The sequence below is a fragment of the Megalops cyprinoides genome, chromosome 24 (genome assembly GCF_013368585.1).
Source record: "Megalops cyprinoides isolate fMegCyp1 chromosome 24, fMegCyp1.pri, whole genome shotgun sequence".
Taxonomy (NCBI): Eukaryota; Metazoa; Chordata; class Actinopteri; order Elopiformes; family Megalopidae; genus Megalops; species Megalops cyprinoides.
The window spans coordinates 16,706,215-16,734,050 of NC_050606.1; the positions used below are offsets into that span (position 1 = coordinate 16,706,215).

The following is a 27,836-nucleotide window of genomic DNA, read 5'->3' on the forward strand; positions in this document are numbered from 1 at the left end:
AGCCATTGGCACGACATTACTGGGCAGTAATTGCTGACGGGTCATTACCCGGAGAATGGCAGTGCCCCTGTCCTCTCCGGCTCAATATAAGCGTCACCTGCTTTTACGCGGAGCCATCAACGGGAGCCCGATAATGCGAACGTCTGCGCGGCTTGGCCATTTCGCAGCCGGCGGGCGTCTCCACTGCATGGAGACATCTTGCAGACATGCTAATATGCCTCTTACTCTGCTGCCTGGTCATAAACTTTGACTTTCAACCACATGTCTCTTCCAGTAACACATAACCTTTTCTTTGTTCTATACCACTTCTTTGAGACTCCAGTAGCAGCTTATATGGCTGGGAGGTTGCCTCCCACTCTAACCATCAGCTAAGCGGAATCTCGCTTTTCTTAAGACTTTCTCATCATGACTGTCCTATTCTCCAGAAAGAAAAGGTGCTGTCATCCATTAATCGTGAACTGGGATGTTCAAGGTGTAAATATGGCTCTGTGGCCGTGAGCCTATACGGAATTACAAGCTGTCCAAAGTGAAACTTTCATTTTTGTTTCTCACCATCATGACATCATGTGATACAAGTCAGTCAGTGTCCGACAGCATTTTGTGGGTTCCTGTATGTGAATTCTCAACTGGATTTTTATGATGAAACAAGCCGCTTCCTCTTTGAGTGAAGCTTACTGCAGTGCTCCTTAACTTCAAACATATAAAATGAGTGCTGATTTATTCATGATGATAAAGGAGATATTATTGATTAATTGAGATTATTGCTTTTAAATTATTTACAAAAATTAATTACCATGTGTATCCACTGTACACCAACTCAGCCTGGCTGTAACTGGCTATGTCTTTTGTACAGGACATTACAAGTTCTACACTCACTTAAACTGAAGAAAAAGGCCGTTAGAAATTAAAAACTGTAATTGTTCTGTTTTATGCTTATTGTGGTTAGACTGAATCTGGAGCTCAATCTTGACCACACTGGTAGAATTCTTTTGTGTGGATTTTACTTAACCTAAAGATATTCATTTCAAATATATAATACGAGTAAGTGATCAGATTGACTCTGAATTGACTGACAATTTTATCGGGATTGACCAATTCAGTGTGAACTGGTGGTTCTGTTTGAAACAAAATTTTCTGATGTTTGTGGTCTCTGAATAGAAGCAGGTGCGGATTTCATTCCCAGAAAAAAAATTAATGAAAATGCAAACAGGAAAAACTAAATACAACAACTCTGAGCAATCAGACCAGTTAACTTCCAGGAAGCGGATAGAGTGTGTATACCTCCAGCTGCTGAGTGCCTCTAAATTTAATTGATGGAATAAAAAGAACAAAACATTTGCTTTACAGCAGATTTGCAGTGGTGCCTGCTCTGCTGGTGACTAAAGCTGGGTTATACAGACTTGTAAATGCTCACCATTGTTCACCCACTTGAGTTTTGTGGCTGGAAATAAGGGTCGAAAAAAGCTCTGTTTCATTTCAAGTCTCATGCACATTGATTGATAACAGGCTTCAGGATCCTGGGAAGTGATGATGCCATGGATTTCGTGGAAGCCCTCTTTTGTACTCTTTTGTGGTGCTGTGTCACACTGGTCATGCGGTGTTAACACCCAGACACCACGGTGATGCACAGCTGAACTTTGCACATTGATGACGTCATTGTCAGTAGCCGAAATGAAGTCAAACCCGTGATGCCTCAGGGGGTCACAGACAGAGGGGGTGTTATTGGCAGGTACAGCCCAGTGGGGTGACATCATGGCAACTGACGTAATGTTTACTGAATGTGTAAATACAGTATTGTCATGTGAAGCTCAGAAGAGATGTGGAGAGACTACATGTTTTCTTTGTCCTGTCATAAAAATTTACTTAGTCAAAAGTAATGTAAAATGGAACAACATAGACATCATTGGGCGTTGGAAGTCTAAACAGGAGCTGATTAGCGGATTAACACTTCGTGGGTTTGACGCAAATTAAATTAGTAGGAGATCTACGGCGCTTGGCATGACAACCGGACACCACGCAGGTCTTCGGTGATTGGATTACGCCAGACCAGGCGTCAAGTTTTTTTTTTTAAATACAAATTCCTATACGAGGTAGTTGAAAAACGCAGGCAATTACAGTGACCGGCTTTCATTGACAGGGGCCCACGCCTCGGTGCTGTAACACAAACGCGAGAGGAGAGGGAGCGCGGCGCTCGGACGTGCTGACGCGACACTTCCTCATAGTTATTATTAGCGCTGTCCGAGGCCATGTGCCTGCCAAAGCAAACTCACTTCCTCCGAACCGGGATTACGAGCTTTGCCACAGCCTCGTCTAATTGTTTATGCATTGTAGGCAAAACCGTGGCCCCGGTTCAAGCGCGGCGTGGTCCGTTTGCGTCGAACGATTTTAAGCAATTCAGAGAACTGCGATCAGCTGGCTCTGTGGGTGTTCTTTAAAAGTTCCGTTGCATTTGACTCATCAGCTCATGATAGCCAACCACCGATGTGGGATAAATGGCCATTTAAAAAAGGCTCTTTAACAAGTCTACATAAAAAGAAATGATTGATGAATGATTATGGCTGGTTGAACCATTTTCTGGAGATCGTCTTATGTACAGCATATATATTTCGTTTTAATTCAACAGCACACTTAATAATTGAATACACATTGAACTATAACCTATGTAAGTCGCTTTGGATAAAAGCGTCTGCCAAATGAATAAATGTAAATGTAAACATTGAATACAAACCACACAACCAACCTATACATTAATTACACAAATAGAACCAGACGGATGAGATGGATACAGACACAAAAGACATACAGTGTTCCTATAGATAGAGATAGATAGGTAGACAGATAATATGTCGGGCGTTTTTTTTCCTCGTCGCCAGGACCTTAGATAATGTCAAGAGAAGTGGTTACTGTCCAACAGATGCTAGCGTGCATAAGAATGGCACGCTAGGGATAGTGAGAAATATCAACCGGCAAGAAAGACCCGCTTATTACGCGTCCTCCCCTGGAAAAGGGGGGAGATAGATTTTTACACATACGTATAAAATAGCAGTTTTTTTTCTACGTGTATTATGCAGCTGTTGAATATTTTAAAAGTGGTCATGGTTAAACTGATAAAATCTTCATAGAGATTTATCGACTTACTCGAGATGGCAAACTGTTTCATCGGCAGTACTGGTTTGATTTGTTTATTTGTGCTGTTAACATGTTTGTACTGTCGCAGCATTATGCAGTTTTATTAGGACACAGCCTATCTGATGCGTTTCGATGACTGCTTGAATAGCCCCTTCGGGAAAGTGCAGACAGCAGTTTTTGCCTGGCCCTCCCAGGGGGAGTTGCATTCCTCGCATCGCAACTAGCGGCGTTGAGGGAGGGACAGAGAAAAGAGAAGGAGGGAGAGCGGACAACTTCTGCATACAGAATAAGCCGTTGGATGTTCCCTCGGACGGCACCAGGGCTCACGAACTTACAACTCGACCAGAGGAAGGAGGACACTTTTCAACAGGCTCCTGAGAAGAACCACATTTTGGATTTGACTTTCTGAAACTGAAATTGTAAACTGAAACTGTATTCCCGAGGAGACGGGGGCGTATTAAATAACGTCATGGGACGAGTTGAGAAAAATTAGGCTGCATAAAATATGAAGCAAAACCGCTATGGGAATTTTGGCCGGTGACTGCATCTTCGTTTCAGTTCCTTTTCGCTTTCAGACTGCATATAAAATCCATCTGGGTGCGTGAAAAATAAACTCATTCGAATGCTACTTCTCTTCTTAAAGTTTTTTTCTTAAAAAGTTAAAAGCAGCACCATCCTATGACATTTCGTCTAAACGGGGTTGGCAGTTAAGTTTTCTTTTGATTTTCCTTGACCCTGCCCCATTCTCGGTTTATGCTTCTTAGTGCCACGTTTGAATGTGCGTCTGCGCTCGCGTCGATGGACAACTTCTGCCCTTGCGTTTCAAAACATCTGCCACGGAGGAAGTTAGATAAGGATGACCGCTGCATAATCAAGTAAAAGGGACCGTCCCTCTTCTAGGTCATCTGCTGAACTACGCTAAGGGCATTTCTATCCAGGGGTGGGCACGCGTGGTTCGCTGTGGACTGGGGGCGCATTAGCTCCTAAATCCACAATGCTGGATTGAATACAGGGGCATGGCATCTGCGGTTTTCGAGGGCACGTCGCTTGTGAACATGTACGTCAAAGATTGTTGGGTGAACGGAATCCGGCGGCTGATAATTAGCCAAAAGGGCGAGGAAGAAGAGTTCTTCGAGATCCGGACTGAGTGGTCGGACAGGAACATCCTCTACCTACATCGGAGTTATTCTGATTTGGGAAGGTTGTTCAAGAGACTCGTGGAATCCTTTCCCGAGGACAGAGGTGATCTGGCGCAGTCGCCACTCATAGACGGTTGGTATCTGTGTCTTGTAATGTTAACTCAGTATATTCACGCAGATCAGTGGCCCATGCGTACAAGTGGATGCCTTGATATTTTTTCCATTAATAACTTGGTTGTTGTGTACCTATCTCTGTGTGAATTTTACTTCTGTCATAATTTGGTTCAAGTTCAAGGTTTTCTTCAGAGAGAAATTGATCTGCTATTGAAGGGTTGCACATGGTCAACTCAGAAAATGCGGAACTATTACTCTTCCATCGATAACTAATGCACGTTGAAGCGAAATACAGCAGAGCACTCAAACTAAGCCAAGTTAAAATGGATACATTATTTAAGTCAGACTTTGATCGTTACAAGGATATCAACACGCCAGCACGCCCAGAAATAACTTCCACGTTACTTGCTAAAGTATTATTGTAAAGGAGTTTTAAAGGAGGCAGATGAAATCATCATTGCATCTACATTGCACTCCCTTCCAGTCTGTTTGTATGTGTAATCAATCTAAAGGCAAGTCGTTTAATAATGTAGTTTAGAGTGGTACACGAAACCAGACATTCCAGCTGCCCTTTTGGGCTAACCGATTAAATACCCCACTAGACTACTTTCTCACTGCAGGCACTAGACAACATTTGACACTATCCTCGTCAATCTCTAGCGTTACTTCTAGAGTTACGGAGGATTTCCATTGTAGATAACTGCTTTTCGTGCCAATGTACAAGATCGAATGTCGCCCTCTGCCGCATTTTCCTGTAACTACTGAGTGGTGCTTGTGAACTCAGAATCAAAACAATAACTTTTTCAGGACCGTTTAATACGACATTTTTCAATCTTAATAATTTTAAACGATAATGCTCATTCACGCGTGCTCAGCAATGTAGAAATCACACCATGTAACGTCGTCGTATTGCCCCAAAGCGTGCAAACTAAATTAATTTGGGATGTGCCATCATCATTATCATCATCATCAGACAGACAAGATATTTGTCAAGGAAGGAAAAAGCTAGTCCTTGGTACTTACTGAATGTGCATACTTATATCTACAATTAGGCCTACCACGTTACACAGCCACCCTGAGCCACCCTGATTTGAATGTATTTAATGAAGCATTTCAGAGGTTGAAAATACAATAGGAGTGCTTCAGTTGGGCTTTGAGCTATTGGTTACCTCCATGTACCTAATTGTCATGCTACACTGCCACCACCAGCCAGTTATAGGTGCACTATTTTCAAACTCCACAACCCTTACATTTAGATAAAATCAACGCACTGACTCTTTTAGAAATTGCCACTAAATGACACAAAGAGGATGACAGAAAAGCCCAAACCACTTGACAGTAGTGTTAATGTGACACCATTCTCCATTGCAGTGAACACTAAAGGCATCGTTTGTGTCCAACGCAAAGAGCGGAAAGAGGCTACAGTCACAGATACTTTTAGTTACAGCGTTCCTTTGCAGGACAGGGGTATGTGCAGTGATCTGCTTGTTGGTTTAATGGGACGCTGAGATGGACAACTTGAGTGGGATGTTTTTCAGTGGGGAGTGTAGCAATGGACGCCCCTGCCCCTCCTGGCAGTACAGATTATCCTTGCTCCTTCTTTTAATGTGATGCTTCCCTTTATATATTTATTGACTCCTGTTTGGACTCACCCTTTGTAAATTAGGCTGTCTCAAACTGGCAACCCCAGCAGTTGTACTGCAACCCTGAAGTGAGATGGATGCAATATCCTCTGATACACTCTCACATCCCATGCCTGTCTTTCGCACCACGAGTCACACAGTGCCCCACAGTGGAGTAGGCACCAAGTGGAGGATCGGTGCTACTTCACTGATGTCATCTGAGTATCTTGCAGGCGTCCTATGGATCTGAGTGTGCCTAAGAGTGGTCAGACATGGAAACCCTGGCCAACGTTTCCCTCCCCGACTTTGGTGGAGTAAAGCCAAATTTTTCTACTGCTGTGACCTCTACTCCTGGCTGATGATAAACTGGCGTTGAGCCTGTGCTTAGTCTCCACTTGAGATGACTAACTTGCTAATTGAGTCTCTGATCCCTCAATGAGACTGGCCCAGCCCTCAGCACCAGAGCTCGATAGAAAGCCTAATTGTTTGTGATTTTTTTTACCTAGAATTTTTTTTAACCTAGTTCAATTAAACTGACTGCAGGCATACAGTGATCTTTGGGTCTATCACGTGTGTGAATGCGTTTCTCTGCCATTGTGGCACTTCTCAGCCAGCGAATGTGAAATGCATTTAGGAAGGTTTCCTTAGACAGTCTCTTATAGCAGGAATCGTACAGGGAACACTGTAGCACAGCCTCTCTGTGGAATCCCAAGCAGGATGTTTTTGGAAGTATGGACATTGTGCTACCATTGTTTATTCTGGACTACCCACTGAGTCACTCTCTGTCACGCTCACACTGGGCTTACAACATGGAAAAAATGGATCAATCTGAGCTTGGACTTCTCTAGGTGGAAAGAAATGAAAGAAATGAAGGTGGAAAAGTATGTTAGGTGACCCTGGTACCAAACCTTTTCTGTTTGGTCTATTTATTTTCACAAAAATGGTAAAAAGGCTGTTATTGGTCATGTTTTTCACCTAACTTCTTCCATGCCTCAAGGTCTTGGACTCACCAAACACTTTGAGGTGACCTGCAAACAGGGACACACTTCACCCCTTTCAGTCCCTTTCAGTTTCCCACAGCCCATCAATGCCTGCCCCCAGATAATCTGTGCAAATTCACACACATTGTCACCTGTGCAGTCAGTTGACATAAATATCTGTTAATATTTTCCTAAAATACAATGATATATTCAGAAACACATTGCATCAATTTTATGTCATAAAATTCAAGTCAAACTAAATTATGTTATATTGCCACGGTAGCTAAATTTGATGAGATCTCATAAGAGTGATACCACACTGGTGGCCTCCCACTCTAATTTCTTGTGAGCAGTGGGCCTCAGTGGGCCAAGAGTAAGTGATGGTACCTTCAGGGATAAGCTGAAGCACAAATTTAATATGCAGCCCAATTGAGCCGGTGGATTTGATCGTGTCAGGGTGGAATCGTGGGAAGTAGATTAGTCCTGCTCCTATTGCCTTCCCACCTGGGGTCGATATTTAATTTGAGTCGTGATCCGATTGCAGCCCAGATTAAAAAATGGGCCGAAAGTTTTCTCGTTTCACTGCCGTCACGGCAGCGTGGCTTCTCTTCCTGTACTTTGCTATGGAATGGGGCAGGCTGGGCCAACATGCAGGATGGGGGGGGGGGGGTGCTGAAGCCATCATCAGAGGATGACATGGCTGGCCAAATGAGTGACCTCTGCTCTTCACTGCTGCCTGTCTCCTCGCTACTTGATCCATGCCACCTGTAAGCCAAGAACATACTGACAGGGTACAGGCTGCCCTTTAAAGGAACCTAACGGGAGTCTATGAAAAATGACACCCAGGAGAAGCGTTTTGCTGGAAGTGGCAAGCTTAATAAGTCAGCCTGGTTTGGGCTGCTGGCTCATTATGTGTGGTGAGTGTGTTCTGTTCACACTTTCCCTGGGGGTCATTTTGGGAGACTCATTGACTGCTTCCACCATGCCCCATTTTGATTTTGCTAATAAATGGTAGCAGGTGGGGTAAACAACTGATATGTATTTTCTACAACAGCTTAAGTGGTCTTTAAGTTGCTGAATAGTCACAAAAGATGCAATCTGGAAGTTGGATGCCTTGTCTGGCACATTAGATAAATTGCTTTTGGCGTTTGGATCTGCAGAGCTGTGCTTTAATGGAGTGAACTCTGCCTTCAGGAAGTTGGAGAAGGAGTTGTGAGGATGTAGCGGTTAGAGTAGTGGATTCCATTTGGGACCTCTGGGCTTGAATGGTGTGCAGAGCAGTGTAAAGGTCCTTTCTCTCCAAATCATAGCATAACACCAACATTAAGGAGAGGAGAGAGCCACACTTGTGACGGTCACACTGGTGCGAAGAAAACATTCGCATTTTATTCACTCCCATTCAAAAATGTCCGAATGGCTAATAATCCCATTCATTTCCATTAGTGAAGAGAATTCGTCCAGTTGTATTTCCATCCATTCGCCCTGAGTTCAACTTTGGTGGACTTTGACCTTTGAAATTGTGTGAGTACCCATGGCTTTGTTCAGTAGGACATGAGTGGACGGGCGCGTGTGACCCCTTAGTTTCACCGAATGACCAGAGCCACTGGCAAGAGCTTCTTCTGTTCTTCGGATAACACGATGAACTACAGTAAACACTGAAAATCCCACTGCTACCACGACCGTTGCTGGCTAGCTACATCTGTGATTTACATGTTCGGGTTCTGCCAAGCCACGAATTTCTTCATCGCTGGTGGTGAAGCTTCGCGTAATTAAAATTGGTGTGACCTGGGCATTAGGCAGAGTGATAGCTTGCGGTGGTTGCCATGGAGACCGCTGGGCGTCGACGGTCCTCCGGCCGATCCCACGGTGTCACTCCCATGTGATGAGTAAAGGCTCCCTCTGTGCTCTCTGCGTCTCGGACACGGAGCGCAACGTTTACACTAACATTCCCATGTACAGTGGCGGCATTGTTCCGCGCAGCAGGGTGATGTAATGGATTGCGTCGTTTCCTCAAAGGTCACAGATCCTGCAGCCTGCACATGAGGAGAGTGGGGCTCTGCAGTGCCCTGCATGCCAGGACGGATGGGTATCATTGCGGATTGGTGTATGGAGCGAACGCCTGGTCCAACAGTCCTGCATTCTGGCTGTGGTCAACACTATACTGATCCTCACTGGACCAGAACTGCATGATCTGGTCCACAGGGTGTAGCTGGGACCCCACCATTCCTATGGACAGCATTATATCCTCAAACTCTGTCAGACTGACACAGAGTGTGAGAGATCTTTGGTTATCAGTCAGGGGTGATGGTTGCCTTTGATTGTGATTATAATGTGTTGCAATGTGGCTTGATGGTTGGGAGAGTGGACTTGCAACCTGGTGGCCTGGTGGTGTCATACCCCATTTTAAAATCACACAGATTCTGTAGGGTAGATTCGTCTTGTGTCAAAGGAGGCTATGGCAGTTACCCTTGATAAGGGCTTAATAATGCAGAATGGTAACAATAATGAAAAAACGAAAAACTCGGACAGGTTGTGTCAGTTTTTACTTGAATTTTTAGCGGAATTTTTGCAACCTGTATCGTGTATATGTGCAAGTTCATTTGCATCTCAGTCCATCCCTACATACCAGCTGTGTCTGGTGTGCATAACACACTGTTTAGATGAATGGGCTTTTTTTCTGTTGAAACAACATTGCAGTTGTGTCTGGCATGCGTAACACACTCTTCCGATGAATGGGCTTTTTTTTCGGCTAAAACAACATGACAGTTGTTCCTGATGTGTGTAACACAATCTTTAGATGAATGTTTTTTTTCCTGACTGTCATCCTCATCTTTTGGAATGGTGTTCCAACAGTATGAGCAATAGGAAGAGAATCTTTGAACAGTGACACAGAGATGGACCATATATCATTCAGCAAAGAGAGCTTCAGAGTTGGAAAGCTTGCCAGATTTGCATTGTGTGTTACGACAAATGTCAAGCTCAGGCTTTTTGCTGCCTATCTCCATGCCTAATGGTTTGACGGAGTGTTTTTTTCTTGGCCTGCTGGGAAAGTATCCAAAACAGCCACACAAATTCATAATTTTGGCATTATTTCAAGTTTATAAATGAGTTCTGTGCTTGTCTGGTGCTGTGTATATGTCTGATGATAGGTGGTGATGTGCAGGCCTTATTACCATGTTTCATAAGGAAAGGAGGGTGAGGAGCTGTTTCATACACACCGCTTGTTAATATCAACCATTCAAAAGACTGGGACTGATGGCATAGACAGTAGCAGGAGCAGGCTGCTACACAGCAGAGTCCAAGCATTCAAACTGGAAATTGCTATGCTTATAGCATAAGTGCTGCCCTGGCTCATCAACCCAAACATTTATCAGTGATTCATATTTAGAGGGACAATATCCAGGTATGGTAACTGTGATACTCTAATGATTTTCAGCTCTCTGCTGATCATAGGCAAGCAACGTAAAGGCAAAAAGTGCCTTCTTTCCTGTGAGTTCACCATCCATGGTTGAATTTTTAGGTGTTACTCAACACACATCTCCTTCCATCCCTCGCATTTCCGATGTGTCACACAGGAGGAAACAGGCTGTAAGAGGTGAGATGGGAGTCAGCGTACACCCCTCTTTAGCCAAGGGCGCAGTCTTCCTGTGTGTGCTGTCACAGGGCAGTCTCAGGGAATAACGTTTGGCAAACGTTAAAGTAACGTCGCAGGAATGACACGGTGCTCCCCCGCTTCCTCCTGACTCCTGCCTTCGTCCAAGCCATTGTGTGGCAGGCATGACTTTGTTGGCACATCTTCAAGCCATTTACAGTAGGTTTGGAGCAACTGCATAAGCTTACTGAGTTATACAGTAGGTACGTGTGAGATTGTGCATCTGTAGTGGTAGGGATACAATTCTCAGCGCTTACTTATTACATTACTGTCATTTAGCATTTAGCATTTATAATCCAGCATTATATTTAGATGGGAATAGTGCTTTTGAATCATGAGAAGGCTACAGAAGTTACATCATCCCTTTATACTCATAGCCACACACATCTGTTTCCAGTAACATAGATAAATAGTGCCTTGGGTCAGTTTCAGGTATAAAATGGTCAGTGGGGGAATTGTCATCAGGTTGGCTGATTCTGAATCAGTGCTTGGCGGTCTGTTCTGTGTCTATATTGAATGTTTTCAGCACCTGTGTTGGTTTATGGCATTAATTTGGCATCAGCAAGCTGGAGATAACATTAGCCATAAACTAATGGCTAGTTACAGCAGTTACACATGAGGGAGTTCTGATTGGACTGCAATGATATAACGTAAAATGAACGAGAGGTCCAGCTATTGGTAATTGGTTTAGAGTGCAGTTGTCATCCCAAAAAGTTTTAGGAGCCACACAATTTTAAAACCAGGCTCACGAGCTGCACACACCCAGAATATAGCGCCTGGTAACGCTGAGAGCATTCAGAGCTGTCTCAGTGTCTAGGATTTCCCAATGAGGCTCCAAACCCACAGGAAGCAGTCCACCCACAGTGGAGTCTTGCAGGAGCAAACATCACCACTGCTTCATCACAAAAATACCCCGCCAGAGTTTCACAGACATACGCTTTGGTGACTTAGTGTCCAACTTTTAAATTTGAATGTAAGTTGACGATAACATGGAGATATCACTCTGCAAGTCAGCACTATAATATAATGCAGAGGCCTTGTCAGTTGGGACCCTGGTTTATCATGTTAGCATGATGTCACTCACTGACAGATATAATCTGCTGTTCTGAATAGTACAATAGCCTTTGATTCCATGGGGCTGATAAACAGTCAAGCTGTGCTGGGTCTGCTGTTGACTCTGCTGTATGCATTGATGCTTGGTGGGCCGAGTGCTGTTTACATCCTGGTATTTTGGTGGGGGGTCGCCTGCAGTGAGTCTGGATAGCGGCATGCAGGAAGAACTCACAGCGCACAGGAAACGGAGAGAGGAGCAGCCAGGAAGGCATGAATCAAACATCACCGTGGCTGTGGGGAAGAACACAGGAAAGAGAGGACCAAGCGTCTGGCCGTCTTTTTGTCTTTTTTCGTTCATTTGTTTGGCTGATAGGACCAAAGCCAGCATGATAAGTTGTGGTTATGGCTCAGTTCTGGTCCAACTTGAGCCTTGAATTAAAGCTGCCATCTGAAATACCATGAGGCCTTGTGTGCCAAGGCAAATATGGCAGCTGTGTTTTACCAATTCAATTAAGGCTGTTTATACACTTATAACACCCTGGGTCAAGCATGTGTCATAAACTAGAGTACAAGGCACCCCTGTGGTGACTTTTATTCATTTACACAGCGGGATGTTTGCTGCTGAAGCACTGCCCTTCTTTAAGTGTACAGCAACATTCTGGGAGTAGAACGTGAAATCTGCTGGTTACAAGTTCATCTTGACTTCTGTGCCACATCACATTAAGCCCACTGGCCTCTCAGATAGAGTAGGCAGCATGCAGAGAAGCTGGCCAGTAATCACATTAGGGCAGGTGAGGCTGGTCAATCAATGGCTAGTCTTTGGCAATGACAATTAATGAAGCAATTAACCTGTTTGGTTGCAATTGGTTGACATGAGCTCAGTTATTGACAGAGTAGCAATTGGAGAGACACACGTCTAGACACATATTTAAACACATATTTAACAAATTAATTAACAATCAAGTTTTTTGGGGAACAGCTGAATGTTCTTCTCCACAGAGTCCTCCACATGAGGCAAATCTGACTCTGCCTGAGAAAAGCAGCTCCCCCCAGCATGCACTTCTCCAGCTGCAAAAATTCTCTGTGCTAACTGGGAACGCCTGTTGCGTGCACCTCTGGGTGACCGAGTGCAACCTGCAGCCTTTACATATTTTAACAAACGCAGCCTAAAGGTCAGGGCACGCTGACAATAGAAGGGTTGCTTCGTTGACTAATGAACCGCCCTTTTCCAGCAATTACATCTTGTATTTCTTTCCCGGAATCCTCGCCCATTTGCAGAGTTCATTTTCAGACTCCTGCGATAACCTTCGTCTTATCTTGGACAAAGACAAAGGTCACGGAGCGGGGCAGATAAAAAGTGCCCTGTACGAAAAAGTCAGCCGTCTCGAGCTCCCCTCTGATGGACTGGCTTATCAAGAGGTCACAGTCACAAACAGCAGAGACATGATTTACAGTGTGAAGGCTTTCTCAGAGCTATTAAAACTTTGAAAATGAATAACAAAAGATTGTTGTATTAAGATGCTGTCTCATTCAAGGAAAAAGTCAGGTGGATACTTCAAAAGTTCTGGCCACAGAAGAATCAATAGGGAGTTCACAAGCCAACTTTAATACTAGTAGATACCTAGTAGATAATTAAAGGCGTAACCCATAAGAGTAGATACCTAAAGGTTAAATATTATTAGTTCCCTTTAAACTCAGCAGACCTCCAACTTGTAAAAATGTCACAGGCCTGGGTTCAGTTGGTGGGCGTTTTGAGTTGAGCTCAGCTCAAACTCAGGATATTCCTGGTCTGTGAAACGCAGCACTGTAGAATATGATGCTCATGCTATGTGTGTGTGTGTGTTGTTCACCAGGACTCGTGAAGATAAAAGAGGCCCGCGACATTGAGGCCAGACTGAACGAGGTGGAAAGACTACTGAAGAATGCTATCAATATGCCAAGGAAGGTAGGTCTCTCTTTCTCTCTCTCTCTCTCTCTCACACACACACACATACACACACACGCACACACAAATGCACACACACATACATACAAACACACTCACACATTCAGACATGTGCATCTAGACACACACATGCGCATGCACAGACATGGTCATACACACACAAATACGGACATTGGCATGTGTGCAGTAGACTTGGGTTTTATGCCATATGTTATTCCCACCCAGACATGTTCAGGAAAGACACCTCAATTCCATTTACAGACCAATGCGAATAATGTGTGGTGTGCAGTATTCCAGGTCTGAGGTGGTGCTGACGTTCTTCGAGAGATCGCCCTTAGACCAGGTGTTAAAAAATGACAACGTTCACAAGATCCAGCCGTGTTTCCAGAGTCCAGTCAAGATATCAGGTGTGTTTTCCCTCATATATAACTCAGATTCATGTGGTGTAAGTCCCTGGGGCAAGTCTTTGGCAACACTCCCAGTGGGGTAAATGAAGTGTCCACCTATATTTTGTGGTTTTTCCACTTAAAAGGACACCCTGGCTGCTTATTGAAATAAAAATCAGTAGTTAATCAGTAGTTAAAAAATCAGTACATAACTACAACCAATATGATTGTTAATTTCACATGTATTGGTAGTTGAGACTTGAAATTTCAATCAACTTGAAGTTCATAAAGTTTTCTTGAAAAAGCTGAGTTGAGAAAATTTTTGTTGAGGAGCGAAGAGCAAATTTTAACTGCACAAAATACACTTACAAATGTATGTCTGTGTATATACCTTATATAGGGACATTTTGATTTTTCGAACCATGACCCAAAATTTATTTCCACTTTGTCAGAACTCACAGTGGTAGATAAGTTAAAGGAGGGAGCAGATTTGTGCTGTATTTTTGTGGGTGGACTAAGGGGTTGTGATTGGCTGCGCAGAAATCATGCGGTCCAATGGGTTCTGTCTGGCGAATACTGAGACCATTGTGTATGATGAGAGCATCCCTCACAGCAAAGAGAGACCTCCGTCCACAGACTCCAACGAGCACCCGTGAGTTTCCCTGCCTTGAAGTCTCTTTTCTGTACTGGTTTGTTCGATCTATTTCATTGATCTGCGTGTCTGTTTCCTCTGTTTGCTTTCAGTCACTCACTTCATTTAAAGCAATTTCAATTATTCAGGAGTGAACATATTCTCTCCCATCACTCAAACGTGTGTTAATTCCTTCATTGGCAGCTTTTAGCGTCATCTCATCATTCAGTCATTGGTGTGCCCATTTAGCACTTAGCTCCTAGCTGTCACTCACGCGCTAATCAATATACTCAGTCTGATACTGCTATGAGAGACTTAAATCGAAAACGTTATTGAAAACCAGTAACACTTGAATTTAAAGGACAAATGTTGGCTGAATCCAGGCCTTGTGTTGACTGATGCAGTGTGGGTAATGGACTGTGCTTCAGGGTACGGTATAAGAGCAAATGGCCGCGTGGGATTGATGAATTCTGACGGAACACCACAGGAAGCACGGCCGCTGCCTCCTCCGGGTGAAAATATTGATCTCGCATGATAAACTGCGCAAACCCTGGGCCCCGCAAAACTCTCAGCTTGACACGTGACAGATTGCAGAGGAGCAAAAAAGCCAACAAGTAATATTTCCTCCTCTGGATGTGTCGAGCAGACTGACCTGACCTAATGATGACCGCAGTAAGAAAAGAGTCAGCTTCATTCCTACACAACAGACAGAAACAGCTGGAAGGGGGAGGTGTGCTAAGTGAGAGAGAGAGAAAGAGAGAGAGAGAGACAGGGAGAGGGAGAGGCAGCATAGACTGGGACTAGAATTCAAGAATGCGAGCAGCTTCTGGAGTCCCTCCCCACAGGAAGTGGCTAGCTCCGGCACTTCCTTCCCGGAGAATGAGCTGGGAGTGAGGTGGGGAGGGAAGTGAGAGCTGGAATAGTCATTTCTGATGTCAGATGTTGTGCAAGAAAAATGTCAAGAATGTCAGATAGGAAGACAACAAACAAAATATTCATGTAAAGAGCTCAAAGCTGAGGGTGTATGATTACATTATGAAAAGCACTGCAGAGTTTTCACAGGTTTTTCAACTATAAATTTTGCTGTCCTGTGCAGTATATTTGACGTGCACAGCTTTTTGTTGAGGATTCTTCTTTCAAAAAAAAATCCCATTTATAGGTCATTACAGGTCGATCTTGAGATTGTTTATTCACTTGATATTTGTTAATTGGGTTGTGAATATTAGATAATAATTTGCTCTGTTGTTTCAACGTGACCACATTTTAACGTATGTCACACATGTACTTCCTTTTGATCCAGGTTTGAGAACAGTGAGGAGTTTCTGCCCGGCGAGCCCGACAACATCGACGAGGACGCGGAGGCGTACCTCACCAACCTCTCCTACTACCACCTGGTGCCCTTCGAGACCGACATCCTGGAGTGACGCGCCGCGCAGACTCCCCCCACGGACCCTGGCTCAGCGCCGCGCACACCGGTTTGGCTGCGAGTGCTTTCGCTCGGCTGCAGAGACCCTGACTGTTGATTTGGCTGCGCAGACTGAGGTCCAAACGGGCATCCTACCAGCATAACTGCGCAGGCCCTGACGTGGCCGTATTACGCGTTTGGATGCGGAATGAGAGCTTGGCCGCCGATATTTAGAAATACACACAACTTCGGCCCGTTGCTCAGCACCCTGGAGAATCTGGAGTGCGGAGGTAGAAGTATGTGGCTTTTTTGGTGGTCGGTGAAAAAGACTGACACCGCCGGTTTGGGTGTTGGTCTCTTCTGCAGACCTGTTTTATGTGTCCCCTCAGAGACAGCTGACAGCACCATTCTGACCACACCCCTGTGTTTCGTCATCACCTGAAGGAGAGGCTGCCTTCTCCCTTTCAGAATCACCGACGTGCCTCACTCCCGCGGCCCCGCCCTCATTGTCTCCAAACCCTGCATTCTCTCATGGAGAGCAGGGCCGCATCTTACACACGGTGTGCGGAAGTCCGGACCCGCCCGTGCTGCCGCCTCCAGGATCTCCACCACCCCCCTGCAGCGAACAGGAAAACAGGGGGACCGAACGAATCTCACAGACGAATTTCACCGGGCTTCTGCTGAGCCTAAGCAGATAAGGCCGCCGGAATATTCTGGACTGTTGCCTGTCAGGTGACTGGAGTGGGCGCAGTTCCCAGCATTCACTCATACGTGGAAAAACTGGAAACTGAGCACAGGACAAGTTTGCTCTTCAGTTATGACCCGCTTTTATGTAGAGAGAGGATACACCTGGCTTTGTAGGGAACAGAAGTGTATAGATGTGCTGTTTCATTTACAGGCAAATTACACAAATGTAATGTCAGAAGGAAGCAGCTGATATTTTTAAATTTGGGTAAATGGAATGGAAACCTGGTGCTTTGCTTGTATTGTAGGCGTGAAAATGCTAACTTGCCGCTCATCTTAAACTGTTTCGGAGTCTGGCATTTGTTCAGGCTGGGAGTTACTAAAATTGTAAATGATTGAATGTCACTGTTTGACCTGAAGGGTGTTAATGGTCTCATTGGTCAAGGCCTTTATCCAGTGCCTGCCTCTGCTGCACAGCTTACTCTTCAGCTGTAGTGTCTGCCTCAGCTGCGCAGCATACTGTCCAGCTGCAGTACCTGCCTGAGCTGCACAGCTTACTCCTCAGCTGTAGTGTCTGCCTCAGCTACGCAGCATACTGTCCAGCTGCAGTGCCTGCCTCAGCTGCACAGCTTACTCCTCAGTTGTAGTGTCTGCCTCAGCTGCGCAGCATACTGTCCAGCTGCAGTGCCTGCCTCAGCTGCACAGCTTACTCCTCAGCTGTAGTGTCTGCCTCAGCTGCGCAGCATACTGTCCAGCTGCAGTGCCTGCCTCAGCTGTGCAGCATACTGTTCAGCTGTAGTTTCTGCCTCAGCTGCGCAGTTTGTTGTTCAGCTGTCGTGTATGCCTCAGCTGCGCAGTTTGTTGTTCAGCTGTAGTGTCCGCCTCAGCTGCAGTATTTGCTCATCCTCGTATCCAGCTGCAGTCATGGTTCTCTGAGTAATTCAGAACCGGGTCTGTTTGGGAACGCAGTTATGTCTACTCAGTATCAGGAAGAGAAGGCTTCTCTTATAGTCATGGAAACTATTTTCCAGTTTTTCCATTCTCTCTGTCTATACTTTGCAAGTACACTAAATATAGAGTGTAAGTATATGTATGTATGAATGTGTGAGATATGCTTGAAGTAAAAAGACTTGCAGCATGACTGATGATATTCAGATGAAATAACTGTATGTGTGTTTCTTGGTGGAAGGTGAAAATCCAGCACAAACTGGACAGCAAGACTGAAAATGGACATTTAAAAAAATGTGCTTTTGGTACAGGCTACCACGTTTGGTTATACATCGATTTAAAAAACAAAAAACAACTTGATTCACAAATGTTAATCTGACGTCCTCTTTCAGGCTATGAACGTGTGAACAGCAAATTGTTCTCGGATTCATGCAGATGATTCCAGAAAGTAGCTCTCCTTGGAAGCAACAGCTCTCTGTGTAGAGGGCCTGAATAATGAGCTCACCCTGCTCTGTTTGTGTGAGCTAGTCACGTCTAACGTCACACAGACAATCCTGTCTTATGATCATGACAACCAGGCTTATGAACTACAGATTAAAAACGCTGTGCCCTTGACCACTGCAGTGTGTCATTAACAGTAGGCAGAGAGAACAAATAAACACAACATGCTTTTATACTAAGGTGTTAATTTAATAAAATGTGAAAGATGATATTTATTTTTTTAGGCTCAATCCTAACAATATTACCATCAAAAGATGATAAAATATTTTATCTGTGTGTGTCAGGACCCTAAGTCAGTATATGGAAAATCATGGGGCAAAGCACAGAATAGCTGTTAATGAAAACCATTTTAAAGAAAACATTGTATTACCCGTGAACACGCTTGATAATCACTTTTCAGAGTGATGTTGATAATTATCAAAATTGTATTAATTGTATTATTTCTGTAAAAAGCCTAATAAAGATGTGAAATGCTTTGATCGGTGACTAGTGTTTCATGTATCGACTCAAAAGGATCTCTAATAAAAAGACATGGCTCCTTCAGCATCGTTAAAAACGTTTCACTTATTCTCGGGTCTGTTGTTTCTGATTTCCTGTCCCAATTTCCTCTGCGACCTATGGTGTCAATACAGTGAGAAGAAACTGAAAAGTAATGAACTCTTCAGAGGTGACACCATGTTCAGAAAACAAATATCTGCACCACCTCCCTGTCTCCTCATGCACATTACTTCAATACTGACTTTGTAGACTCCCTGTTCATTTTAATGTATTCCATTCATTCACTGTCATCAAAGTTATAGATCTAATAGGAGCTAATAGGATCTATACACTGCTTAGAATGGCCATAATGATACCTAAAAAAACACAGAAATGAGTATAAATCTTTTTCAGGTTTGTCACAATCTATACATATGTAGAGCGTTTCCTTTTTGGTAACGCTAAAGCTGAACAAGAGAGTGCAAAGGCTCTGAAATCCATTTCTGTGCAATACTGCCCCCCTATGGCTAATATGTGTCTTCTCTTTCGTATGGCACTCACAAGAAGCCGTATGCTATGCCAAAATAGTCATTCTCTTTGGGGGGGGTAATCCCCCACCTCTGCAGGTAAATGGTACAACAGTCAATTACTTTATTTCTCTGTAGGAGATGCCCCACCGTGAGGTTTGTACAGACAAATCTAAAGATAAGATGCTCAGATTTTAGAAAGAAAACCCACTTAAGATAGTTCTCTGGGAGAAAAACAGCAATTCAAGCTGGTAGGAGAATGCATGTGACGTGCTCGCTGTGCTGTGTGAAAGGACAACAGAAGAGAGAACCATCACTTTTCATTGATCCTCTACTGAAACCGGTAAGACACTGTCCATTACTTGTCTCACTTCAACGCAAAAGGTCAAATTAAATGAAGCAGAATAGTTTAACACAAACATACGCAAAACCTGAATAATTTTCACAAAGAATACTGAACAAAATCAGCTCAGTTTCACTGCACTAGATAAGAAGTACACCCTCCAAAAATGAAACGAGTATTAATTGATAAACAGTATTCCCTCTACCAAATATTCAAGATGCCTCATTTCTGATAGTTGACAGAGTACCTTCATTCAGTAGCATTATAGCAAACATTACATTTGTATTTTATATTTTTCCATTCATTCAGTTTAGTGCATTTTTCATGTAAACTCATGACCTCTAGTAACACTAGTGTTAAAAACTGCAAATGAATGGCATGTATATCTTATCCTGCCACTAAATAAATCTGTCTTTTATTTCACTATAGTGGCTTCATGTATTCTGTGGAGCTCTCATTTGCTTTCATTTAAAACTCGGCTACAGAGTGAATTAAACTTCAGGGTAAGGAAATTAACTCAGTGTTGATTTGTCAATTGAACTGATTTTAATTGGGCAGAACTGACTTTAAGTGAACTAAACTGAACTCAGGAGAGTTAAAGAAAATGGGAAAAAGTCAGCCAAACGGAAACCAATCTACAAAAGTATTTTAGCTCCTGATGATTACTATGCCATCCACCCAATCATCTCACTTCTTGTCTTGATTACTTTACTTCCTGAAAGAATACATTTTCAGACCCCTTCCACTGGAGTCAGCCTACAAATAAGCTCTCTGTTCTTCTGTTTTCATCACTTGAAAGCATGCCAAAGGAAGAAACATGTTAGCTGAAACACTACATGATGATTTTGCTTAACAGACACTCTTATCTAGAATGACTAACATATCTTACAATTTTACATGCTGGATATTTGCTGGGTCAATTTGGATTAAGCGCGATTCGCAAGTGCAGTAGTGCCCCCCTCGGTAATTGAACTCTGGCTTAAAAGCCACTTAAACAGCTATAGTTATAGAATCAGCTCTATGAGTCAGGCTGAGACAGTAACTAGATTCAGGGAGACATAAAATGCGTGGCAGATCGGGTCATGGCATCAGTGTCCAGGTCAGCAGGCACCATGCTGCAGAGAACATGTTTCTTCCTGGGGGTACAAACATTCTGCCCTACATTTTGCACATTGCAATATTGATCTGGCACACTGTAGATGCCCTCAGCAAACCCATTTTCAGGCTTTTTTGAGGGTAAAAAAGCTCCCTTTTATCGACGAAATTGTCTGGCCTTAATTGAGCCGCTATATCATTGCAATCGACAGTGAGGTCTGCCTGTAGATTGCTGACCCCCCCTCATTTCCGCTCATGCGTTACATTTTGTAGTGATGGCTATCTGTCTGTGACAAAACTATCTGATCCATTACACTCATAAAAACGCCTCTATGAACACCACAAAAGAAAGCCCCCCAGGTGTAACACCCCGGATGACAAACTTCACCAAGTGTGGCTTCCCTTTGTGTGAATGAGGTCATTGATTTCTGCTCAGACTGGTTCATTTCTATCGGGTCAGCACTGCTGTTATGACACTGTCGCCAGCGGCTGGCCCATTGACCCGATCGTGACGTGGAAGCCTGAACCAGACCAACTGAAGAAGCAGCCGATATGTTCTTGGCACACGCTGATTGGTATATATAGAGCTGATGTTCTTGCGGGCTGTTTGTAGTTGGCACAGAGCGGGAAGGCGCTGCACTGCTGGCTAGCACAGAATGTCACTGCTGGACTGAAGGCACTGGACGATCCCTGGTTTGTTGGTTTTTGGACATACATCACGTTAATCTGGACCAGCAACACTGCAAAAAACCTCTCCTCTATTTCTGTTTTTCCTTCACCATTACTGCTGCGCAACATACAAAGGACCTTTGTGGTTGGAACACCTCCTCCGAAAGCGTTGGCATGAGCTTGCATCCTGCTAGAATCGGGTCCAACTGCCCCCCAGGGAACTCCAACTGCACCGGGCTGTTTAAGGAACCTCTGGCTGCCAGGAGCTACAGGCTGACTGAGCATCGATTCAACTACCTGACCACTGCCCCCCAAACGAACCGCCCGCTCTACTTTGCCACCGTGGATGTCCCGGACCACGCCCACTACATCATTGGCACTGTCATCCTCATAGTGGGCATCACAGGAGTGCTGGGAAATGCCCTGGTGGTCTATGCTTTCTGCCGGAGCCGGGCCCTGCGCACCCCGGGGAACATGTTCGTGGTGAACCTGGCGGTGGCCGACTTCCTGATGTCCCTGACCCAGTCGCCCGTCTTTTTTGCCGCCAGCCTGCACCGGCGCTGGGTGTTCGGGGAGTGCGCCTGCGAGCTCTACGCCTTCTGCGGGGCGCTCTTCGGCATCTGCTCCATGATGACCCTGATGGCCATCGCCGCTGACCGCTGCCTGGCCATCACCCGGCCGCTGGCCTTCCTGGGCGGGGTGACCCGGCGCCGGGCCGGGGCAGTGCTGGGGGCCGTGTGGGCGTACGCCCTGGGCTGGAGCCTGCCGCCCTTCTTCGGCTGGAGCGCCTACGTCCCTGAGGGGCTGCAGACCTCCTGCAGCTGGGACTACATGAGCTTCACCCCGTCCGTGCGGGCTTACACCATCCTCCTCTTCATCTTCGTCTTCTTCGTCCCCCTGGGGATCATCGGCACCTGCTACCTGGCCATATTCCGGGCAATCCGGGCAGCCAGGCAGGAGGTGCGGGAGCTGGGCTCCGGGGAGACCCACAGGGCGTACGAGCGCATGCAGAGCGAGTGGAAGATGGCCAAGGTGGCGCTCCTCGTCATCGTGCTGTTCGTGATCTCCTGGTCGCCTTACTCGGTGGTGGCCCTGACCGCCACGGCGGGGTACTCCTACCTGCTGACGCCCTACATGAACTCCGTCCCGGCGGTCATCGCCAAGGCCTCGGCCATCCACAACCCCATCATCTACGCCATCACCCACCCCAAGTACCGCGCTGCCATCGCCCACTACATGCCCCTGCTGAGGCCCGTGCTCCGGGTGAAGGAGAAGGACCTGCGCTCGTCGTTCAGCTCGGGCAGCGGAGCCTCGTCCCGCCGCGCCACCCTCACCAGCCAGTGCTCGCTGGGCGCCTCCGGCCGCGGGGCAGGCCGCTGGGCCAAGACTCGCCTCTCCTCTGCCTCCGACTCCGACTCCTGCTGGACGGAGAGCGAGGCCGACGGCTCCAGCGTCAGCTCCCTCCCCTTCACCAGCCGCGTCTCCATGGAGATCGCCACCGACACCGCCATCCCCCCCGCGCAGCCGGATGCCGCAGCGGGGCCGAGGGGGGCTGCCAACCCTGCCTTCAGTGCGGTCGCCCCCGTCTTGTGCGACACAGACGTGCCAGAAGGGGGCGCTCAGTCTGACGGGAAAGCTTACCTGCTCTCGGGGAACTGAACAACTGAGGTTGAGTAATGACATTAGTGGGACAACCTGTTGTTCTCTTGGAAACTTACAGTGCAGTTTTAATGCCTTTCTCAATGGTGAACCATGTTATTTTCTGTTGCTATGTTTCAATCTCTCTCCCTCAGCTTCATAGGTCATTACAGAGTTGCTGTAAAAATAAAAGGCCAGGAGACACAAGGGATTTTATATGCATAAATGCATGTTCCATATGGAACTTACTTGCCTATATTCTCTGACCTGACCTGATGCTGTGTAATGTGTTTTTCTGTACATTATGATTAATCACCTGCATGGAGTTCAATGCAAACTGATGTTAAGTATAGATAGTCTATGGTTGGGTTCTTAACCGTTTCTTTGTACGTTATAATTGCATTTCTCGCACTTATCCGTGGGGGTGGTCTATAAACGTTATCATCATTATGTAGCAATGCCACTTTTATATTTTGCAGGCTCAGCATGCTAGCCTACATTTAATTAATTTTATACATCTGCAATAGAACACATGTAATTGTTCACATTTTATGGAATATTGAGAGTACTCTGCCATGTCTGTACATAAGGCCTTCCATGCTTGAGATTTGCATTTTAATAAAGAGACACACTTAAAATGGATTATCTCTCATTTCTTGCGAAACAGTTTTACAAGTCTCCAGTCTCGTAACATTGCATTCACAGTGATTAACAAGTGATTTTTTTCTTTGCATTGCCATTATCCAAAGCTAAATTTACCCAGTTTGCTGATACACATGGAACACCCCGATACTGAAAAAGCATAATTACCGTTAATTAAGCATAATTACCGTTACGACAGGCTGTACATGTCAAAAAAACGCATCGGTGCGGCTGTATCAATACTGTTCTGCTTTGCGTCTGGGCTCACATAAGTACAAATTGTTCCATACTGCGTCAACCAAAACTACAAAGACAATTCATTTATTCGTAGTTTTCAGCAAATTGGTTTTTGCGCTTCGTCTTCCAAGTTAGCCCACCTTCACGTTGCATTCAGGCTTTAATGAAGCTTGACAGCAGGCAGAATCTAAAAACGAGGCATTACTTTGGGTATTCGCGATGATCCATTCCGCGGAAGATCGAGTAAAATCTCATGAGCCAAACTGAATGACCCGCTGCCGCTCAGTACACCGCTAACATGCACATCATATCAGGTTTATTCCGCGCACATACTGCGCAGAATTCATTTTCGTGAATCCGCAGGGTGTAGCGTGTGCTTCCGCGCATGCTCGAAAAGGCCGGCTTTACTTTTTGTATTTCCTGCTCACTGTTTTCATTCGGAAAGATGGCAAAAGAGAAGGCGATTGCTGCTTGTGCAGGTAATCGGTTGCGCTAACATTAATGCGGCGTTTTAAAATCTGTATGTTACGATCTTTTTAGTTTTGTATTTCGCTTTGCAGATAATGTTTTCTGATTGTTAGCTCAGGCTGGTTACAATGTGGCTAGCTGGCAGGCCAGCTAATTTATCAATCTGGCATCTTTTTGAAGTGACAGTCTTCATTTCAAATGGATAGAATGCTGCCGTTTGGCTAGGTAATAGCTGCTGACAGTGTGAGCTAAATATGTTGTTTTATGTGTTATCTGTTTGCAGTGGTTTTATTACACATAGCAACGTCGTTAGCCTATGTTGAGGACCTCGATGACAAGTAAGTGGTGCTGACGTTAGTTGAAAACGTTGACAATGTTTAGTTAACACACTGTAATTTATCTTACTAGTCGCCCTGACATGGCTAGTTAAATTTCCTGGCTGTTGCAGTCTGTTTCGTATCATAATGAGAACAGTATTAGTCGTAGAAAAAAGTGTCAAAACTTCAGGCTGAAGGCATTCCTACCAACCGGAGTTCAGAGATGCAAACCATCTCGTGTAATTTGCTAGCTACATGATAATGTCGGGAATTTTTATATCCCCCTGCAGTGACTACTGTATCAATACCTTTCATCTAGCTAACTAATTGGTGTAAATGGCACATATGTTATTAATTGCAACTTGCCTTCAAACTGATATTTTAACTTTTACTTTAACATTTATTGCATGCTTACAGAATTGTGCACAGGCAAACTGTCAAACTAGCAAGACTAAATACACTTAAACCATGTAGATTGAGTTGATAATTGGTCTACTTTTAGATAATTGGAATGCTTTTCTGCTTCTTAATTCCCTGCGCTAATATCTATTACCATAGATATTAGCGCAGGACTTGCACAGATACATTTGTGCACGTGTTTCTGCGAGATACGCTGTAGGAGCTCAATGGCCAGTACCTCTGTCTTAAGCTCTTGAAGTTGCTCATTGCGCAAAAAGGTAATTAGTTTCAGATTTCCTGCTACAGGTTAAGATTTTTTTTGCAATTTTTAAAATTATTGGTACATCGAGTAAAATGATGACATAACTCTCATTATTGTGCAGGTTTAAGGACAGCAGGAAGGATGAGGTGTGGCTGGTGAAAGTAAGTAATGCACACACTCACTGGCATGCTGAGACATCAGCACTCCGGTCAAACCCACCAGTTCTCTTGAGTCCTCTCTTCAGCTAGCTGGTGCTTGTCTGCTCTAGCTCTGGAGTTCTGTGTTCAGGGGGAAGGAAAGTGCTTGCATGCAGAGTTTGTTCTGGGGCTGCTGGCCGCGCTCTTTGCCAACTCACAGATGGCCTATAGTCGGATGGCAAAAATCACAAGCTTGTACTCACACACACGCAAACAGGGCAAACAAACAGCCATACTGAACCCCAGCAAAGCTCCTGATATGTGTGAATTGTCTGTTGCAGTTCTACGCGCCGTGGTGCGGATACTGTAAGAAGATGGAGCCAGTGTGGCGAGACATTGGGGCAGAGCTAAAGAGCTCAGGGTCACCTGTCAATGTGGGCAGGATGGACGCCACAGCATACTCAAGTAAGTCCCCTCCAGACTATGCGGAAAAAAACCCATATTTGGTTGACCTGTGGTCGTGGGCTTTTTGTAGCTGTAAAATCTGGTATTTAATTACTTTGGAACTCAAGGAATGTTTTCTATTGTATACATGTCTATTGAAAAATGGACAAGTGAGACACAATTTGTTCCAGTTTCCTAATTTATTTGTCCTAATTTATTTTCCAGGGAGGAAGTATATTAAACACTCTCTTAAATGCATACTATCATACTACCTACAGCTATCATGTTAATAAGGAATGCTTTTGCAATTTTTCAACAAGCAAGCTAATTGCTCAATGGTACAAATAGTAGTGTCTCAACAGGGATTCGACCTCTGTAGTCAAAAAAATTCTTGCTGTATCTCTTGAGAATAACACTTGAAATTTTACCCTGAAGTTGTACCTGGGAGGGTACTGGAAAAAGTGCTGTGAGCAATGTCCAGTATAGAATTGGGAATAAACTCCCAGGAGAAAGGTGAACCGTGCCTTATGTCATTACCATGAGAGCCCTGTGGTGCTCACGAACATGCATGATATGGATAGGTGTGTATTTTGTCCTTTGTCCGCTCAACTGTTGGAAATGGCAGAGCGACAATGTCCACATTCTCCATCAGTGGTGGTGCACAAATCATAGGTCTCAGCCTAAGCTTGGGCCCTGATGAGGTACAGATATGGTCGTAATAAAGATTTATGTTTGATATAATCACACAGCGTAATTTGCTGCTGTGTTTAGCCCTGTATATTTCAACGATCATAAATGTGTCAACACTGATTGCTCAGGTTGGCAGATGAATAATTGCTTATATGCATACACAAAGTCAAAGTCAAACTGCTAGAAGTGTCAGAGAAGCAAATTGTATAATCTCTGCTGTAAAGCTTTATCACATAAGTAGCCACTTGCAAGTTTTTGGCTATGGGCAGTATAAAAATAGATGAACCCATATTATGATAGCTCCAGGGTTGCCAACTCTGCTGTGCTGTCACCAGTTTTAATTCAGGAGTAGCACTGTTCCTTTGTGTCAGTCATGTCACTGACTCTGTTTCAGTCAGCCACGAACAGAACCCCTGATCGACCTGACTCATATCTTTTTATTAACGTATTGTCATCATACATTTCAGAGACACTCTGTCTTGAATCATAATGATGAGCTGCAAATCCTCTTTCAGCTCTTTTCTGAATGTGCTTTGAAGGTGATAGGAGTAACCATTGGTACTCCCAGATTTTCACTGATTGTCTGTTTTCACTGATCATCTAGTTTAGCTGATCTTCTTAACACCGAAAATGACAGCATAATTGATTGTTCCTTGGCTCAAGGTTTTCTTCTGTTCTTCGAATTTCCCATTTTACACTGCAGCTCTTTACTCTGGGAATTTTCATAAATGGTACAACCCTTATCTCAAGTCTGGTTCTCTAGCTGCTTCTCAATACTTGTGCTTGTTATACCCACTCCATGGCTGAATGGCTTTGGTGGTTCTGTGTTTAAGAAACTAGACTTAAGTAGAAAGTTGCACTATTTGTGACCTTGTCACCTTGAGCTTCCTTTAACAAAACCCCACCTGTATAAATGAATTAAATATATAATAATTGTCTATGCTGCTATGGATAAGGGAGGCATTACAGTAATGTAATGAGGCATCCTTTGTTTGGGGTGTATAGTTATGGTTTATTCATTTATGCATTTATAGATATGGTAAGATGGCAAGATTAGCTTGTGAGTTCGTCAGCACATTTACACGGCAGAGACAGTCACGTACGGTGGGGGGTATTGCCGTTCCAGATGGGCTTACACCCTCGTCAGCTTTTTCTCCCCAGGTATTTTCCCCACCAAATCTCTTAAGTCTCCCATTTCTCCCAGGGAGTTAATGAGGTTGGCTTTGTTAAGTGCAGTTTGACGGATCAGCCGCGCTCGGTGCAAATCGTATCACGGTCGCTATTTATATCAGCCAGGTGGCA

The 27,836-nt window shown here is 44.6% G+C and overlaps 3 protein-coding genes across 4 annotated transcripts in view; all 3 read left to right on the forward strand.

The window, feature by feature from the left end:
• The first annotated feature begins 3,424 nt into the window (after nt 1-3,424).
• Nucleotides 3,425-17,492, forward strand: LOC118771285 (PX domain-containing protein 1-like). The gene is made up of 5 exons (XM_036519234.1): nt 3,425-4,401; nt 13,543-13,634; nt 13,924-14,041; nt 14,561-14,672; nt 15,952-17,492. Exons 1-5 carry the CDS (start codon nt 4,146-4,148, stop codon nt 16,073-16,075), a joined length of 702 nt encoding a protein of 233 aa, XP_036375127.1. The 5' UTR covers nt 3,425-4,145; the 3' UTR covers nt 16,076-17,492.
• Nucleotides 17,493-21,301: 3,809 nt separating this feature from the next.
• Nucleotides 21,302-22,959, forward strand: opn4.1 (opsin 4.1). Its single transcript, XM_036519198.1, has one exon. It carries the CDS (start codon nt 21,475-21,477, stop codon nt 22,957-22,959), a length of 1,485 nt encoding a protein of 494 aa, XP_036375091.1. The 5' UTR covers nt 21,302-21,474.
• Nucleotides 22,960-24,221: 1,262 nt separating this feature from the next.
• LOC118771435 (protein disulfide-isomerase TMX3-like) overlaps nt 24,222-27,836 on the forward strand; it is a 34,882-nt gene continuing 31,267 nt past the window's right edge. Inside the window, exons 1-4 of one of the 2 annotated variants that reach the window (XM_036519431.1) lie at nt 24,222-24,296; nt 24,569-24,623; nt 25,385-25,424; nt 25,742-25,865. In XM_036519431.1, the coding sequence (XP_036375324.1) occupies nt 24,263-24,296; nt 24,569-24,623; nt 25,385-25,424; nt 25,742-25,865 (253 nt within the window). In that variant the 5' untranslated portion in view covers nt 24,222-24,262. Of the gene's footprint in view, nt 24,297-24,568; nt 24,624-25,199; nt 25,280-25,384; nt 25,425-25,741; nt 25,866-27,836 lie in introns of those variants that run through there. The other variant, XM_036519432.1, reaches the window with a different exon arrangement.